Source organism: Carex rostrata, chromosome 13, assembly GCF_964058835.1.
Source record: "Carex rostrata chromosome 13, lpCarRost1.2, whole genome shotgun sequence".
Classification (NCBI taxonomy): Eukaryota; Viridiplantae; Streptophyta; class Magnoliopsida; order Poales; family Cyperaceae; genus Carex; species Carex rostrata.
The window spans coordinates 11,349,676-11,370,340 of NC_135930.1; the positions used below are offsets into that span (position 1 = coordinate 11,349,676).

The window sequence follows — 20,665 nt, forward strand, 5'->3', positions numbered from 1 at the left end:
AAAATTCTATTTTTTTTTTCGAATTTATTTTGATCTTATATCAAATAACAATAACTTGTAAAAATCTAAGATGTGAACAAATTAACTTGTGAGTTATGATCTTGATTTAAGGATTTCAATCAAAATGAATATAAAAAGCAGTAACTTTACGTGCGTGCAAAAAAGTAATATTTTTATTCTGTTAATTAAACTTACGTAAATTAAGACTTGATCAAGACAGAAAAATATAATCATTTAGTTTTCTCGTATAATTAAGATATCTAGGAATACGTTTCTTTAGGGTCTGTTCGGCGTCTCTGTTGGAAATAAGAATATGAATAGGAACTGGAAATTTTGAACTGAAAATTACTGTTTACGTGAGAAAAAAAAATTCAATCTAAGTGAATTTTTTTTTTCCACATAAACAGTAACACGCTGAATAGGACCTTATTGTTTTAATGCCTTCCCTTGGTGCCAGCTTTGACAACTAAGTTTTTATTGGCCCAGTGATTCTTATTTAATATCTGAAAATTTTGCAAATTAAAAAATAACACGTAGCCTTTTTTTAAAATTCTAAACAAAAAAACATTTAGTCGACATCTAGATCAAAGATTGACCACAAAACAAGGATACCACTTCCCTAGACGAATTTCTATCCTCTGAGGTATCTCAAACTTTGCATGACTTTTTAGGAAATCTTAACCGTTCAAATATGTTCTGCACGAATCATAAAGCACAAATAATATGGCCCCTGCGCTATCCCCGAATAGATATCTCAGAAGTCAAAGGCGGATTTGATGTTTTTTTTTTCTTTGCAAGTCTATGATAGTGTGCAGTATGCGTAGCTGTTGCAACTTGCAAGCATACCATCTAATCCAGTATTAGGTTCGATCACAGAGACAACAAGAAATATAAATTTCTACTAAATTAATTAAAACTAGATGTAAAAAGAAAAGTTTTTTTGTGGTGGGGGAGGGGGGACACGTATCCTCTGTATTAATGTACCGTTTGAGTTAATTTCTGAACCGTACGATCAGAATTTGGGTCAATCCGGTCCAAATCTATAACGCACGGAGCCCTTTAATATTAGTACAGATCTCAATCGGACGGTCCACATTTTAACTCAAAATTTGAGTTAATGCAGAAGATATGAATTCGGGGGAGGGGAGGTTTGTTTGAATTTGGTTTAGTTTGTGAATTTCAGTTCGTAAGTAAATAATTTAAACAAACAAATAAAATGAGTTGTGGTAGTTCAAGAGATGAAGTCAAGGGGCTTTTGGAATACAATCCTTTGGTTAATTACCTGCTTAATTCGCATATATATTCATGTCTGATTTGATGGGTTTTCTTTTCTCAAATAGTATCAAAGGTCACTTTTGTGAATTAATGCCGTATCTAAACAATTTTGGTCTCATGATTGAGTTATTCATTCTAGTAATCTAGACCCGAATTTTTTATTAATATCCAAATTTAATATTAAATTTTAAAAAATAACTGGATCAGCTGTGATTTTCGAAATCTACCCTTTCCGGAAACAGAAGCTAACTCCGGAAATTTTTTTTTCGGAAATAGGATTTTTTTTTTCCGGAAATAGGATTTTTTTTTTTTTTAGGAAATTTTTTTAAACGTGTGAATTACAGTTAGCTTTATGAAGGAATTTTTTTTTTATTTTTCAGTTTTTATTTATAATTTATTTATTTTTTGTATTGAAGTATTACAAATATTTAATATATTTAAAAAAAAATAGATGAAATACTATATAATTTGATTTATTCGAAGGACTACTACAAATAATCCGGATCAACATTTTTCATGCCGGATTTTTTACGGCCGTAAAAAAAATAATATAATATAATAGGATTTCGTTCAACGGTAGGCATTCAACGATCGGTATTTTCAAAGTTTTCAAAGTCCAAATAGTCGATCCAAACCGTTCAACATGATGGATATTTTAAAATGTGCTTGCAGATCAAATTTTACATTTTTCTAATTTTTTTTACTATTTATTAAGATGGGTACAAATATTCAATGGTCTGAATATAGATAGCGATTTTGTTAAATACTTAATAAATAGTAAAAAAATTCAAAAAAATATAAAATTTGATATGCAAGCACATTTTAACATATATATTATATTATATATACATATACATATATTATATTATATATACCTATACATATACATATACATATATTATATTATATTAATTTTTCTTACGGTCATAAAAAATCCGGCATGAAAAATGTTGATCCGGATTATTTGTAGCAGTCTTTCGAATAAATCAAATTATATAGTATTCCATCTATTTTTTTAAAAACTATATTAAATATTTGTAATACTTAAATACAAAAAATAAATAAATTATAAATAAAAACTGAAAAATAAAAAAAAATTCCTTCATAAAGGGTTAGCTTAAAATATTTGTATTCCTTCATATAATTTTCCTAAAAAAAATTCCTTCATAAAGCTAACTCTAATTCACACGTTTAAAAAAATTTCCTAAAAAAAAAAAAAAATCCTATTTCCGGAAAAAAAATTTCCGGAAAGGGTAGATTTCGAAAATCACAGCTGATCCGGTTATTTTTTAAAATTTAATATTAAATTTGGATATTAATAAAAAATTCGGAATCTAGACCATGAGCATAGATTAGCCTAAATTATTCCTAAATACTGATACTTTACGATTAAATAATTCATACCGATATCTAGTCAATTTAGAGGTCCCAATTAAATACTAGGTTTCACCGTTAAGTCCTTCATTTAATCTTAACCTTTAATTCTTATAGTTCTGGACTAAGACCAAATTTGATCAATTATAATCTCAAATCATAAGATATTTATGTACACGATTTGGTGCTATCAACTCTTGATCCAAAGCTAGTTAAGTAATTAAACATATATAAGCAAGATACTAATTTGAAGCATACAAATCATGCAATCACGTAAATATATTAAATCAATAAGAAAAAACAATAAATAATGGACAATCATAATAGAAAACAAACGAAATAAGATATTTTTAGCACAAATTCATGTTTACAGCCTAAGTCTTCAGAGAGAAAAACTACTCTCATGGATGTGCTAACATCCATGATAATATCCAAGTAAGAATACATGAAAAATATAGAAAATAACAAGAGTAAAAGAATACACCCATCCAAAGGCGGAGATAGTATGCAAGAATTGGGTCAATTGACCCCCATTTTTTTTTTTTTCAAAAACATGTAATGAAAATATAGTTTTGCTATATAAATTATACTAAATGTTATGGATACAAGAAAATTGAACCCCATATTTTTGTGAAATTTTTATACTATTGGCCCCTATTGTATTTCAAAAAAAAATTGATTTGTGAACAATTTGGTGAACTCTAGCATTTTAGAACACTTTTGGACTATTGAAGTTTATTTTATCCAAATATGTAAATGTTAAATTGTTAATATAAATTTTATTAAAATTATGTTATTGAATTTTTTTAGTATGTGTTTGATCTAGAGGTGAAAACGGATCGAATGTGGATCGGATAGTGGTAAAACGGTAAAACTATATTCGTATCAGTTTTTCTTTTGGAGACGGATCAGATATTAGATGGATACGGATACAGATCGATATATGTTTTTCAATACTATTATTTATTAAAAAACATATAAATATTATCTAAAGTTTATAATATTTATTTAATTATAATGATGAGCAACATATTTTTTTCATAATATACATTAAATTATTTGGTATATATCTACTATTCGGATACGGATAATTAAAATTTAAAACTACATACGTACTACTATCCATACAGATATTCAGATATTGAATATCTGTATCTAATATCCGACCCGTTTAGTTTGACCCCGGGCTCCGCCCCTGCACCCATTCCCTTGTGTTGCCTCGGTCTTCTCTCTACAATCGTCCTCAGAAATTCACGTCCCCTCTTTTGCTTCACGCTCAGAAATCATTTGCCAAACACACACACACACACACGGTACTTCTTTTGTTTACAACAGGATTACTGTTTGGTCATTTTGTAATTTAGAAATATATAAGTCACACGAATGATTACAAAAATTCATTGCCATAAATTCCGTCCCACGGTTTCCAAATTTGATTTACACCAGAAAGAGGTTAAGGCTATTATTTGTGTAAACTTATCTTAGAAAACAAATTATGCTAAAAAAGATCCCCGTCATCTTCGACCTCAGAAACAGTAAATTCATATCACAAAAAGTAACATGATATATACAATCGCACAAAATGGTCCTTCATATTTACGAGTTCCCCGTTTGAGTTCTAATTTTTACATGAGAATTTTGAGGGAAAGTTTCTGAAAGATAGACTATTTAGTAGAGTTTGGCTAGTGTAATATCAGTGTCATTTCAACTTATATAACTCCAACTCTAAAACCAATCAAATCGACTTCAAACGGTAAATTCAAACCGTTCAAACCGATCTACTTCATTAGTTGTCCGTTTACATGCAAAATTTATAACTTTTCAAATTAATTTAGTATTAAGTCAAGCGGTCAAATGTGTGAGTTTTTAAGTTAATTTTAATACATTCATTTTGTAATATTTTTACCGTTTGATTTGATACTAAAATAACTTGAAAATATAAAAAAAAAAAATGTATGTAAACGCATCGCTCATAATGTAAATCGGTTTGAACGGTTTGGATTAGTCGTTTGAAGTCGATTTGATAGGTTTTAGAGTTGGTATTATATAGGCTAAAATGACACTGATGTTATATTAGCCAAACTCCTATCGAGTAACTGAAAAAAAAAATGACATAAAATTTGACAAATGAGAAATATTGCTTGGAGACTGGAGAGCTATCTTTTGACAAACTTAGATGCATAAAAAAAAGTGAACTATAACCTTAAAAAAAAAAAAGTGAAAATGTACTTGGGCACATTAAAATTTTATATAAGCTTCATATATATATTTTTTTTTTACTAAGAGAAATTGTCGTTGTTAGCGTATTATATAATACCACGCATATAAATTTTGATGCATTGAAATAAATATTTGTACGTGATTCATCAAGCACGTGCGTACATATTGTATTGGATGTATTAATAATTTCACCATCATCCAAATAAGCGTTTGGATTTTGCGAACTACAATTAACAAAACAAAAAAAAATCATCAAATCCATCTTGATAAGCCAGTTTTATCGAGGACAATGATATGACTAGGACTAGTTTGGTCAAACACGAAATATTATAACAACCAAATTAAAAATATTCAAACCGGGGACTTAAGTGAAAAATGGTGCTAGCTTATAATGAATGTCTTGATCAGTGTTGTAAAAAACGTCTGTTTAGACCGATTAATCGGCTGATTACTCATTGACGATTATCAAACCGTTATGAATTTTTTCGACTAATCAATTAATTATTTTTTATTATGACCGTTTATTTCTGTTTATTTCCAATTAATTGCTTGACAGTATCATGTCCGTCCGACGACCACATACCGTTATTTACAACACTGGTTTTGGCTAATAGATTACACAAAAACTTAATAACCTCAAGTTTGGATAAGCATAACAACAGTATGCAGCCAAAAACTATAAATTTATAAAAAACCAAAAGAGAGTTCAATTTCCTATTTTCGCAACAGTATGCAGCCAAAAGCTTCTCTTTTTTTTTAGTTTGCACTATCTAGCTGTTCATATTTCAATGCATATACAGTCAGTACTTTCATGAGTTCATTATTGTATATTGTCTATCTAATTAATTTAATGTACGAGATAAATTATTATATTGATTATTTTTCGCAATTTCTTTACATATTTTTAAATTGCATGTTACTGATATTTTTCATCTTAATTTTAAATTTTAATTTCTTCCAACACGCTCTTCTATTTACGAAACAAAATGCATCAAACAATCCTATTTACAGAAATCAAGTAACAACATCACTGCAAATTCTTGATGCTTTTCTAAAATGAATTGGGAGGAGAGGGTCCTCTTCAAAAATCACATCCGCTGCGATCCAAATTTCCTCCTATCTTCTCTCTCTCTCATCTTTTCTCTCTCTTCTCCTCACTGAAGAGAGAAATAGAGAGAAAAAAGAATAGCAAGAGTTCTGTTACTCTACTTCGAACCATATTGGATCTGATGCCATATCAGAATCATCTGATCCGCATCAAAATTAGTGCAGAATATTGATGCGAGGATGCAAAAAAAAATAAAAAAATTGATCATGCTCTGACATCTAATTTGGCATCCCTATTCCCTACTACGGATTCCTTCCTCCTATACCAGGTACGACGTGCGGAATTGAAACCCAGAATAATCCAATCATGCCAGTTCTTACGTGAAAGTTGACAACAGCTTGTGTTTCCTTACTATGTAACAAGTGGTACACCAAGGAAAGCTAATACACAGTAATATCAGTTAACTCCTAACATAAATAAGAGGAAAGTTAGGCTCCCTGGAAATGTTTGTAAATTTAACATAAAGAATTGTAGGATTTAGATTTAATGATGAATTCAAATTGTAGATTTTAATTTACGTCATTAAGTCAAAGTTTTAGTTCTAATATTTTTTCAAGTTTCATTTTGTATAAAATCTAGAGGTTAGAAAATAAATGATTTTGATGGATTCATTGTTCAGAAATTGGAAAAAAATAAGATCTAGACATCATTTAAAACTAAACATCTCTTATATGTAAACACCCTTGGCCCTGGGTCATAAAGTCGACCAAGATCAGCAAATAGAATTTGTGGTTTGACGAGTGGTTGGTGAGCTTAAACCTCATATTAGCTTTACTATTTCTTTTTCGAGTAAGGCTTGGGTGCTATGGATAGCATAGAGGGCTACAGTGCTACGGCTCAATATTCGAGTTTTCAAAATCCTAACGGTCGATCCGAACCGTTCATCTTGTTCTCCATATTAATATGTGTTTGGAGACCAAATTTTACATTTTTTGAAAAATTTTTACTATTTTTTTAGCTAGGTAGAAAATCACTTGATCTAAAAAATTTGGCACCATTCAGATATTTGATTTTCTACCTAGCTAAAAAAATAGTAAAAAATTTTCAAAAAATGTAAAATTTGGCCTCCAAACACATATTAATATGGAGAACAAGATGAACGATTCGGATCGACCGTTAGAATTTTAAAAACTCGAATATTGAGCCATAGCACCGTAGCCCTCTATGCTATCCATAGCACCCAAGCCTTACTCTTCTTTTTTTGTCTCAAAACCAACAAAGCAGCTCTGTACAACACCAGCAAATGGAATCCATATGTACAACAGGACCCCGCCAAAATTCAAAAGTGAGAATGCATTCCAAATCTTACTTTTGCAGCAAAATCCAATGTTTTAACGGTTACCAATAGGAAAATACCAAATCCGTTATTGCAGCAAAATCTTAAATCATAGATTTTGACAGCCAATAGGAAAATACCAAATCTACAACAATCTAGAGCCAATCTATATAGCATTAATACCAGACAGATAATTTTGGTTTTTTGTATGGAACAATAATGAATAATGTTTGATACAATACTACTTAAAATATACAAGCATCATAAACTAACGTACACATGCCATGTATACAAATATACTTGCTTCATCATGCAGTGTCATTTCTTTTAGTTTTACATTTTAAATGATACAGGAGAAAATTTATACAAGATAACTACTTAAAATATACAAGTATCATGTACCTGTGTATAAATTGAAAAATTGGGCATTCTTCTTTATAATTGATCAGCCAGCCATGGGAATTGTTGTAATAAGGAGGTCACCCCACGAATAATAATCTGCATAGTTTGATGAGTTAAATTTGAAATTCAAGAGATATAGAACCTGTACTGATAAAGTAAAGAGATATAAGACCATTTAAAGTTTCTCATCAGTTGATGGTTGGGTCGTCAAGGTACCATCTATTGATGTCATTACTGGCAACATCTTATTTATTCATCAAAACTACTTACATAATTGTCTCAATTTTACTTAGTTTTTTTCTAACTGGACTTTTATCTACGCTGTTTACTTTTTTTTTTATGTCGTTTCATCTGATTTCACAAGCGACGTATATTAATACAACGAAAGCCTCTGAGAATTTAATTATACACGCCTTTTCACTTTCAGACACAAAACTGTAGATTTCATGTATAACCCTCCAAACAGTGTAAATATCCCATATGTTAAAAGAAGGAACGGATCACATGTACGGCTCTCAAATAGGAGAAAAATATCTTATAAGCTACTCCAAACTTCAAAAAAGGATTGCCACAATGGTCCTCTTTGCCCAACTTGTTCTCAAGGGGTAAAGAGCGAAAGAACACTTACAGTAAGGGCATGTTTGAAACTTTTGACATTCATAGGTCTCAGATGTACGGAAAAGGAAGGGTTGAGATAATTACCCATATTTTTAACGGTTACCAGGGAGGACACCTAAATATTTTGCAGGCTATCGACTATGTTTCTCATTTAATAGGAGCATATCTGATGTTTTGACTTTTGACATTCATAGGTCTCAGATGATTTGGCATCTTATTAGAGAGAAATCAACATACCAAGGCAAACTCTCCCGGTTTTGTAGCAGGTTCTACACAATCTCTTCCATATCTGCATAGATTGAAGAAATCAATGCAATTCTTTATCATTATCAAAATTTTGTTCAATTTTTGAAACAATCTTAAAATAACGCAACCCAAGCCAGTAGGTAGGTACTAACTGGCAAACAACACCTGTACAATACAGTACTAATATGACGACCTCGTGTTCCTAATAATTCAAAGTTTACACTGTTTTCATTACTTTATCAGGTTCATTTTTCAAATGAAACATACAAAATTCTCGCTAAACTCAATGACACTATCAAAATGCCCCAAAACACCTGCGGCTAGAAAAACAAAGTAAAGAAATCTCAGAATGGCATACCTCGACTACACATTTTTGTATGTACATAGGAAGTTATATGTAAGTACATGGGTGAAGTTAAACTTACATGATTTGTTTCTTGCCATCCAACATTTCCAAGCGGTAGAAGCTGCAGCCTTTGCTAAATGGGAAAGGCTTCCCTTTCCATTCTGTATATTATTATTTACCACATAACCCAAGTTACAATTTGAATCGGAACTTGCATGTAAAAAACATTACCAACTAATCGGATGCTAGGCAGTGTAGTATCAGCACACCAAAAAAGCAATTATTTTTTAATTAAACTTCAGCTAATCCACAATTAGCCAACTACAATGCAACTTAATTTGGCCAACCAAATTTTTTACAACTTTCAATGTACACAAATTTGGTGCCAGCTTACTATTTTGTGTATGCACCAAGCACCAAACAATGTCTGGTCAATGACCTTTTTTCCCATTTCAATAGCCTTTTCTAATGAGTTATTTTATATGAAAAAGAGATTGCAAACTGTACCTAAGTGCCATGTAACTCCAATAGCAGATGTGTCTTCACTAGATATGTCATCTATTACAAATTGAAGGTCGGAGCTGATAGATTGAGTGAACTTCTTGAAAAATTCAATAATTGCCTAATAAGAAATCCATTCCATTAAATCAAATCAGATAGAAAGACATAAAAATAATCAATCAAGTTCAAATATGCAAGAGACTTTACAAATGGCACCTTGTGCATTCTGTAGTTACCTTGGTAAGCAAATTTATGACTAGTGATGGAATGAGAATATGAACCAAGAACTGCATCAATCAGTGCTACAATACATGATATGTGGCACAAAAATTCAGTGCATCCACCTAAGGAAACTATTCCACTCTTTGTAATTTAAGCGAACTTTACTGGCTCCTGACCTTTTATTGTTTGTTACCATTTGATGCATTTAAAGCATTGACAAGCAAGCCCCATTGCCTCTGTGTTGTGCCGTGTGTGCAAGAGAGAGAGAGAGAGAGAGAGAGAGAGAGAGAGAGAGTACTTTTCGACCAACGAAGGGACTAGAAAAGACGAGGTCCTCGTATACACAGTTCTCAGCAATCAAACCCTCGACAGAATCAAGGTCTCTCCGATTAATCCCATCATAAAAATCTCTGACCACATGTGATGAGGAGGTAATCCGTGCGGACAAATCAGAAACAGCTGTTGTCGGCTCAGATGAACTCGTCTTAACCCTAGAGGGGCTTCCAGTGACAAGTGGACTCGGAGAAAGGGAAGTGTTCTTAGTGAAACGGCATGCGAGAGTTTGTGAGGATTGGGTTGTGAGGTGGTGAGAGAGGAGGGAAGATGAAAAATGGAAAACAGTTGGTGATGAGGGAATGGAGGGGGAACACAGCATCTTCTTCGACCTTTTTAATGTTTTCTTTAACCTTCTTTTTCTATTTACAAAATGTCGAGCTGCTTGTGATGATGAGTTCAGAATTTCAGATCAGATGGGAGCCCGGATCCGCTGAAGTAGCTTTAACTTTGGGTTTATATCCCAACCGTCCGATCAGAATCGGAACCAATGCGGTCTAAGGTGGAATGCACGGAGACTCTTTGATTCGGGCCGAATAGGATCGGACGGTCCGGATCTAAAATCAAAATTTGAGTTACCTCATCTCTGCACTGAGCGGTGGTGAGTGGTGACAGACTGGCATGAACGGTCAAACAGCCCTTTTTTTTTGGTGCTAAATAATAGTCAATCAGTTGTGACAGACTAGAATACAAGTGCTTTATGGAAGGCAATGCAGGAAAATAAGGAAGCCATGACAATGCATGTTCAGAGGCAAATAGGGGATGGGACACATATAGCAGCTGAAGGGGAACCATGGTATGCGGGTTGGAGGGTGACACAAAGAAGCAGAGGGCAACATGGAGGGCCCACAGTAGCGCAATTATATGATCACCACTTGAAACAGTGGAGAGAAGATATAATTGTACCGATGTTGGGTATGCCTGCACAATAAGGCCGTGTTCGGCTGTAAAGGAATGCATGGGATGGGGTGAGATTTCTCAAATAATTCCCATCACCGTTCGGCAGTCAAGGATTCTCCCAAATCAATTCTCATTAAATTTCCATACAACTTATTTTTTCTCTTCCAAAAATACTGTTTCAATGGGATAAATCAAATTGAGTCTGAGTTCATTATTTTTTTCCCAATTGGAGCAGCTACTATGAAGATCAATATCTTTTGTTGTTTCTTAATTAACATGATTAATATATTTTATCATAATTATTAAAAGAACATTTTTTTTTTTACAAAATTTTAATTTAAGAAATAATAATTAATAAATATTATTATGTTATTGTTTAATCATTTATTTAATTATATTAATAATTATTTGTTACTAATTAAAAAATAAAATTACCTACATATTGTTTCAATTAGAACAAAATAAACAGAAAAGTCACCAAGTTTTTTTTTCTCAATAGATAAGAAATTGAAATAGATACATGTATTTTAATAATAAATCAAGATTTCTCGCAACTAATCCCACGGTACAACCGAACACTCATTTCAGCACATTCCCATAATCAATCCTATGCGTACCTGTGCCTGTGGGTTCCCACTTTTTCAAAAGTGAGTTCCCATCCCCGTCAAATCCCATCCCGTGTAATCCCGTAACAAACGAACACGCCCTAACAAAATTCAGCAAGTAGTAAGGCATCTGGTACAACAGCCGGTATTAGAAGATAGAATCATATGGTTGGGAAGCAAGAAAGGCAAGTACAGTGTCAAGGAGGGGTATAGGTAGAGGTGCTACTTTTACCCGATTATCCGGATCCGATCCGGAACCGAACCGGATCCGACCCGGAACCGACCCGGATCCGATTAATTTGGATAGGGTATGGTTTAAAAAATATAACCGATTAAATTATGGGTATGGGTAAAAAATTAATAATTTAATATCCGACCCGGATCCGAACCGGAACCGATACTGTAATGGGTAGGATATGGGTATCATTTAATTATTCGACCCATAACCGGACCCGACCCGATACCCGTATAAATACCCGATAAAATATATATTAATAACTCTGCATCAAGTTTTTGTGTTAGATAATATATTTCAGCTGAGCTATAATTTGATAAAACTTAACCAAATTTATGCTACTGTTTTACACTACCCTTTAATTACATCCTTAACTAGCCCTTTAATTACGCCCTTTAATTTTTGTTCTATATTATACACATGTGACACATGACACATGATTGTCAAATTTATTCTTCCATAACCAGCTTATTTTATACCTTTTTTCTTCTATTACATTCAATTCATAGAATTTTTTGAATTATAAAAAAGGAAATCATCATCTCTAATATTTTACTTTCTAAAAATTATATCTTCTCCATCCTCCTGAATTCAAAAGCTATTAACAAAAAACTGAATTCAATATTTTTTGTTACACCATGAGTACTCCAAACAACCAACAACCAACTAATAATTTAGAGTTATTATTTTTATTTTGCTATGTAGCATGATATATTTTATTATTTATAAACATGATTAATAGTATAATTTTTATTTTGCAGTAGTTTTTAATTTATATTGTAATGATTTATTATATGAGATGTTTAAGAAATTATAATTATATTTAAATGTAAATAATTTCTCGAATACTTTGGAGTTGTGACCTATACCCGCTCTGGATCCGGAACCGCCCCGTATCCGAACCAGACCTGATAATCCACAAACAAGTTACGGGTATCTATCTACCCGGAACCGAAAGACTGGACCCAACCCAATTTGAAACAAATAAGTATATGGATCGAAATTTGGACCCGAACACTTTTAGAGTCCGGGTCCAAATATAATAGTACCTGGACCCGACCCGACCCGATAGCACCTCTAGGTATAGGTACTCAGACAAGCGGATCCTGTCAGACCTGTTAACACTGACACGCAATTAAAAGCTTTCAAGACCATCTGGAAATGGAAGGAAATTGTTCCAACAGTCAGGTTGTTCTTATGGAGAGCATTGCAAAATGGTTTGACTACAACATATGAGATGGCAAGGAGAATTAGAAGAATGAGCTCGAGTTGCCTCCGATGTAGCCAGGAGAATGAATTTACCATGCACCTGCTATTTTTCTTCCCTATCTCTAGAGCAACATGGTATGCATCCAATTTTTCTTTAGGGAGATGATATGAGTACCCGCACTCTCATCCCCCCATTGTACCCCCAATTTTATTTGTTCAATCTTGTCCACATTTCTCATGATCTATAAGAAATTTTGCGAATCTAAAACCACGAACATCTTCTACACAATTTTATTTTTCAAATGAGATCCATGATGACATACTTTCGGGTTCGTCGTCATACAAGTATTTATACCTCGTCATTTAAGTATTTATACCTAGTATTTTTCACATATGACACTGCTGACATTTAAAAATATTAATATCAAGTATTACAAGTATTTATATCTATGCACTGAAGTATTTATACCTATGTGGTCAATTATTTTTGTTAGAGAAAAATTGACGCAGGGACGATTAGGGAAATGTGATGCGGAGATGCGGGGTCCACGATTGGGGATAAATACTTACAAGTATAGGTATAAATACTTGTATGATGCGATATAAATACTTGCACAATGAGGTATAAATACTTGTGTGACGATGAATCCGAAAGTACATCATCATGGATCTCATTTGAAAGATAAAATTGCGTAGAATACATTCGTGCTTTTAGATTCGCAAAATTCCTCATAGAACGTGAGAAATGTGGAAGATATTGAAAAAAAGAAAAAAAAAACCCACCTCTAAAAATGTGTATGATTCTTCTCCCCATGTAGTTTGAGTGGTCCCTCCATATAGTTATATCAAGTTAGACATGCAAGTATTAATATCTTAATTTGCAAGTATTAATATCTTAATTTGCAAGTATTAATTTATTATCTTCCAAGTATTTATACTAGTGTTTTGAATAAATTAGTTAGTTAAGTTAGTTTATGGGAAGTTAAAATCTGTTTAAGAGATGGGGGTACAACGGGGGTACTGGAGTGTGGGGATTGAAATAATTATTCTTTTCTTTAAGAGTAACGGGACTGCCAATGAATTTTGCAGAAGCTTTGGTGATGATGGCGGGATACCTGGATACAAAGCAGATACCAGAATTTTGCAATATACTGTGGTGTTTGTGGAAGGCGAGAAATGAGGAAATTTTTACATCAAAGAAACCAACAGTATATGAAATCTTAGCAAAGGCGCGCACTTTGTCTGACACTGAAACAAATCGGGTAAGTGGAGAGAAGATAACAGACACGGAACAAGTCAGTATAATGCAAGGGAGTTGTGTAATTTTGGTTGATGGATCCTGGGATGTGCAAAATAGAGAAGGCACCGGTATGACAATGTATAATAGAAGGGGAGATCTCGTGTATACCAGGCTTAGTAGGGTAAATGCTCAAGATGGTTTCAGTACGGAAACATAGGCTATGTGGGAGGCAATGAGATATATAATGCAAAATAGGGATGAAGGGATTTTCATGTGTTGCTCAGACAACAAGATGCTGGTACAAGGAATAGTGAACAGAAATATAGAAGAAATCCCATCATGGAAGGCAGCAGAGAAGGTACAAGAATATATTAACTCAGTAGCAGCAAATCGTCAAAGAATACTGGCGCACTACATTACCAGGAAGGCGATGAAAACACCACATGTGTTTGCAAATTGGGCAAGAACTGCAGGGAGAAATGAGGCAGCAACACCTATACAATGCAATATAGGGCACCTAGAAATTGAGCAGAGACTTAATGAACAGTTCTTTAATGCAACATAAAAAGCTAAGAAGAGAAGGAGCGGAGAAAAACTAGGATTAAATCACCTTAACGGGTGAGATTCGGGGCTAGTAAACCCACTAGCAGTTTGAACCCTAAGCTTCTGGGAAATGTTTTGTGAGATACGAAGGGGAAGGGTTGTTGTTTTAGTGCATTTTATTTTCTATTTTTATGAAGAGTAGCTAGGTAGAAGTTATGGTTTTTAATTTGTTTTAGCTTTCAGTTTTTATTTTCCTGCTTTAATGCTGGTATACACCTCAACTTGATCTCTGGGATTGGCCCTCCTTGTCACAATTCTAAAGCTATCACAAATTGTCATTATGCAGATGACACAATCTTGTTTTTGTCAGCATCATTAGATAATATAGAAAATGTATGTTGGACCATGAAAGGGTTTGAAGCACTATCTGTCATCAAAATCAACTTTGCAAAAACTAAAATGTTCTCAATAAATGTTGACATTGATTTCCTAGTCACTGCTGCAGCCCTTTTTGGCTGCACCATTCGTAAGTTCTCTTTGAAGTATTTAGAACTCCCCTTACACAACAAAAAACTAACTGTTAAAAACTGGGATTTCCTTACATCTAAAATTGAGAAAAAAAACTCCAGAGTTGGAAAGGCCAACTGCTCTCAATTGGAGGGAGATTGACCCTCATTAATTCAGCTCTTTCTTCTGTGGAATCCCTATCACAATTTTTAATAAAATTGATCAACTTAGAAGGAAATTTTTGTGACAAGGGTATGGTGACAATAAAAAAAAAATATGCTCTCTTCAATTGGCCAACAATGTGCATGGGCAAAAAATATGGGGGGATGGGTATACTTAATCTAGAACACATGAACATTTCGCTACTTACCAAATGGTTGTGGAAACTTAAAAAACCACTATGTCAGGGTTTCTAGAAACAAGCCCTCTTGTTTTCTACTCAAACTCCTCATATGCCTCCCTCCTCTTTCCTAGCTAACATATTGGACTTGCAACCACTACTTGATTGTAACTTGACCATCTCTCCTAGGCACCATACTGAGGTTAAGTTTTGGACTAATGTGTGGTTTGGTAACTGCTCTCTTGTTGTTCAATACTATTACCTATACCAGATCTGTACTAACCCAAATATAGGACTCCGAGAGGTTTTACTATCTCAGGGACATATTTTATCTTTTAGAATAACACCTACTGGGGTGGATGCCAGAGATTGGGAGGAACTCAAATCTCTCATTCTAACATTTTCACCCTCCCAACCTTATGATACTTTACATTGGATCAGGGAGTCACATCATACTTTTACTGTTAAATCCTTATACAACTTTATCTCTTTTAGAGGAGTTCAACTAGACAATTATCTTCTATGGTGGAAATTAAAACTACCCCCCAAAATTAGAGTTTTCATTTGGCTGCTGACTCAGGATAGGATTCTGACCAAAGACAATATGTTAGAAAAATGTTGGAATGGCTCCACCCAATGCCATTTATGTTCTCAAACTGAAACTGCTGACCACCTATTCATCCAATGCTCTTTTGTTAGACAAATTTGGTTCTAGTTAGGAAATTGTCAAGATGAATTCTCCCACTGGCAACTCTATTAATGATATCATGTTATTTGCTGCATCTTTACCAACTCTTTCTAGACAAACCTTTATAGCAGTATTTAGTGCCTTAGCCTGGTCAGTTTGGAGAATCAGAAACAGTATTTGCTTTGAACAAAAAACTTGTCCCTCAGAAAGACAAATCATTCTTACTATCCTCACTACTGCTATTTACTGGACATGTCATGGAGCTGATGAGGAATCACTGAACTAGTGGCTGCCTTGAGACACCACTCTTATACCCATGCATGCCATTCCTCCCAATGAAGATACTCAAGTGATCTACCTGTCTGATGATGACACCACTAGTTCTCACTCTTCCCATTAGTTCAAAAAACAAATCTTATTGTTATGATCTTTGTTAGGATGTGTATCCTCCTATTAGCATATTTTGCTTTTGTTTAGCTGGCCATGACATTTAGGCCAGCAAAAAACTGTGTTGCTTTTGTTTAGCTGGTCATGCTGTGTAGGCTAGCAAAAAACTGTGTTGCTATTAAGTCTGACTAACTTTTTAGAACATACACCTTTGTAAGTTTAATCAGTTTCTTCAATGAAACGGGCTAACTGTCTTTTTTTCAAAAAAAAAAATTCCCTGCTTTATTGTGTGAACACAGTGTAATTGCAAAAGTTATAATTAATGCAAGAGACCTAAAGGTACTTCATCTTAAAAAAAAAAAAAAAAACAATCAACTAGTTTGATCAGGAGTCCGCATCGTCTGCATTAACTCAAAAGATGAGCATTTCATCTTTTGAGTTAATACATATCAGTTGTTTGATTGTAAATAGAATTTATCCGACCTCGTCTAAAATATAGGAGAGTCTTTACTATTAGTGTGGATTTAATTCGTACGAATTTTAAAGCTGATCAGACGGTCCAGATGCATTAACTAAAAGATTCTTTTTTGAGTTAATGCAGAGAATACGAATTCTTAGGTCAGCCTATAGACATATAACATCAGTTGTGTCTAAGGACTTCAACTAAAAAAAAAGAAATAACATCAGTTCTTTTGTTTTCTTAATAAGAACTCTGTTATTCGGTATTTACCTTTTATTAAGAAACCTTGGTGTAGTGACACAAGATCGTCTCTCTTTCAATCTCTTTAAAATGATACAATTTTAATTTTCGAAAATAACATTAAAACCTTTTAATAAACATATATATCTTTTTATATATATGAAACATACCTTCATGTGTAAAGAGGTCAAATTAATTAATATTTATGCTAAATTTGCAGTTCAATGTTAATTGCTATTCAATAAAAAATGAGGGACCCATGAGTAAGAATGGAGTAAAAATACACCGTATTGCCACGTGCGAGGAGCGATAAAGAGACATGTTGGACAGGGCAATAGAAAATATTAGGCTCTGTTCGGCCGCGTTACTTTATCTGTGAGAAAAAAAAATTCAGTTCAACTGGATTTTTTTTTTCACGAGAACAGGACTTTTCAGTTCAATTCCTGTGCTCATGCCCATTCCCAATTGGAGGCCGAACATGCCCTTAATATATTGACACAGTATAATGGATTGTCAAATAACAACACTGGACATGCCACCATACATTTCCTTTTACAATTGAAAAGAAATTTGGGTAAAAAAAATAGAAATATTTGGAAAAACGGGAAAATAAAAAACTACAGGGACTATTGACAACTAATAACTAATATTGCATTTTTCTAATATTTTAATATTTATGGAATTAAATAAAATAAAGGAAAAACTAGAGGAAACAGAACACAGATTACTTGCAGTTAATTTTTCATAATTTTCCAATATTATTGCTACTAATTGGATGGTTCAAATTCAAACAGAAATATTAGTTATCTCTAGGGATACGAATTCAGTGGTTTCTAGTTTCTACTACTACAGCACGACAAGCTTTGGCACATATTCGGTACATCGTGGTAGAATTCGCATCTGACATTAATCAGTTTGGGGTCGTTCGACAACAAAGGATTAAGAGTGAAGGATTAAGAGCTTAAGGAGCGCTAAGGAACCGATGTTCGGTTATCTTTATCTGTGAATTTTGCTAAGGAAGCTAAAGGAAGGGGTATGGGTGCCTTAAAGTCCGAGCAGAGGATTAAGATTCGGGCAAAAGGAAGCTAAAGGAGGTGTTCTTAATCCGCGCTAAAGAATCGATGTTCGGTAGGATTAAGTGGCTAAGGAAGTTAAAAAAAGCGAATTAAGCCTTAAGGAGGCTTAATCCTTTGTTGCCGAACGGCCCCTTTAACTTTAGCATCTTTCAGCTTTACATAGCACGACAATGGTCAAAAAGTCAAAACACTACCAAACAGATTTGTAAGTTGTAACAAGACAATGGTCAAAAGTCAAAACACTACCAAACAGATTTGTAACAAATGTACATAGTCGGAAAAAAAAATGTCCTAAACTAAATATATTTCACCAAAATTTTGACATTTCAAAATTATAGTTTGCCAATAAGACTGTTTTTTCCTTAATTTTTGATTGATTTTGGAAAAACAAATAATGTTATATTAAAAGACATCCGAAAATTTAAAAATAATTTTTTCTTTTAATAAAGATTGGATGTCAAGTTATCTAACTTTATTTAATATCATAAATGATTTCTTTATATGAATTTTAAATATGTGAACTCATACATAAAAATCATTGTATTTGCCATTAAACTAAAAGTTGATTCTCAATTCGAAAATATTATTCTTCTCATACAATTTTTTTTTCTCCATTTTCCATATTTTTAAAAAATTTACCACAACATTGATATATTCAACGAATAACTGATGGTGTGGCACATCATGTCACCGTTAATGTCAGCATATGCTTTTAACTTTCTAGATATATTGTGAAGGAATTGAATTAATGGTATTGACACTATTTCTCGTATATATTTGTCATGTGAATCAGGGGTGAAAACGGAACGGATACGGAGCGGATATGGTAAAAACCATATCCATATCTCATATGTATATATTTTTTTCATTTTTCGGATACGAATGCGGAGCGAATATCAGACGGATACAGATATGGTATTCGGATCAGATCGGATATTTATTAAAATAATATAAAAATATATTAAAAAATATTAAAGTTCGTAATATTTATCTAATTATAATGGTGAATAACATAAATTTTTCATAATATATGTTAAAATATATTTTATATTTCTACTATTCGGATACAAATAATTGAAACGTAAAACAATATCAGTATTCTTATCTACACGGATATTCGAATATCGGATATTCACATCTAAGTTTTCAAATATGGATCGAATACAGATCGGATACTATCCATACCGTTTTCATCCCTACATGTGATGTAATTAGATATCATCAAAACTATTAAATATGAATAATTACAAACTAAAGTTATTTAACGACAATGAAATTTGAAATTTTATTATTTTTTATACACATATACACATTGCAAAATTTCAAATGTTCAACTTAATAGGTGGAGCTAAGATCTGGTAATGGACAGCATCAGGTTTTTTTTTTCATGTGCATCGGCATATCATATGATGCACAACTCGGGAATCATTTCACCAATACACAAAAGGCTATGGAAAATAAAAGTACTAATGAAGGTGAGAATATTCATTTGGCTAATACCGGATAATAAAATCCTAACGCAACAGATTCTAATATCGAGGGGGCGTGTGGTACAGAGGGGTTGTCATTTATGTTCAGAAGATAGGAGGGAGACGAGAAACCACATAATGTGGGGTTGCACGTTTGCAATCAGATTCTAGACAGGCATGCAGACATAACATAACATTGTATCAGAAGGGGCCTCTAATACCCTGGAATTATAGATTAAAACAAGACTGCAAATGACATGCACACAGAGGGGGCGGTGGGATATCATTTGGGCGGCTGGGGCATGGACACTTTGGAGAGAGAAGAATAGAAGATTTTTCTCCAACAAACAAAAAACGATGGGTTATCTGATCAATGACACATCGTTAGAAACCGAGAAGTGGTTAGACAATAGCTAATAGTATCAATGAGGAAATAGAATTGGCACTAAAAACATTTTATAATTGTTCTTCTTATTTTATATATGTTGTCAACTTTCCCGTCAACTATTAAAAAATTGTTCAACTTAAAACCTACATATTCATCTTGCCATAAAATTAATTAATTGCGAACAAATTACTTTAATTAAATATCTAGAATTGAAATTAATAATAATTGTCCCTTTCATTAAACAACATTCGTTCTTTCCTGAGGAGGGCACGTCCTAAATTAGAAGAAAAATGCTTTTGAAGATTGGTAGAATTGGAGAATTAATAATATTGTCAATTTCTCCGCATCTGTGATTATCCGCGCATGAAATTGCTTGATCTCTGACTCTGAGTATTCAATCTAAAAACGAAAAATTGTAAAATTGAATCGGACGGTCTGTTTCCTTTAATATCCATCC

The 20,665-nt window shown here is 33.1% G+C and overlaps 1 protein-coding gene across 1 annotated transcript; it reads right to left on the reverse strand.

The window, feature by feature from the left end:
* Window positions 1–7,438: 7,438 nt before the first annotated feature.
* LOC144564628 (Nuclear transport factor 2 (NTF2) family protein) lies at window positions 7,439–10,304 on the reverse strand. The gene is made up of 5 exons (XM_078314232.1): window positions 9,887–10,304; window positions 9,373–9,487; window positions 8,945–9,026; window positions 8,511–8,562; window positions 7,439–7,751 (listed from the first exon to the last, which is right to left on the reverse strand). Exons 1-5 carry the CDS (start codon window positions 10,241–10,243, stop codon window positions 7,689–7,691), a joined length of 669 nt encoding a protein of 222 aa, XP_078170358.1. The 5' UTR covers window positions 10,244–10,304; the 3' UTR covers window positions 7,439–7,688.
* Window positions 10,305–20,665: the final 10,361 nt, after the last annotated feature.

Coding starts and splice junctions, on each gene's coding strand:
- LOC144564628 (XM_078314232.1), bottom strand. CDS start 10,243: ATGCTGTGTTCCCCCTCCATTCCCTCATCACCAACTGTTTTCCATTTT. Junction 9,488..9,886: donor GTCCCTTCGTTGGTCGAAAA/GTACTCTCTCTC, acceptor ATTTCTTATTAG/GCAATTATTGAATTTTTCAA. Junction 8,563..8,944: donor GATGGCAAGAAACAAATCAT/GTAAGTTTAACT, acceptor CAATCTATGCAG/ATATGGAAGAGATTGTGTAG.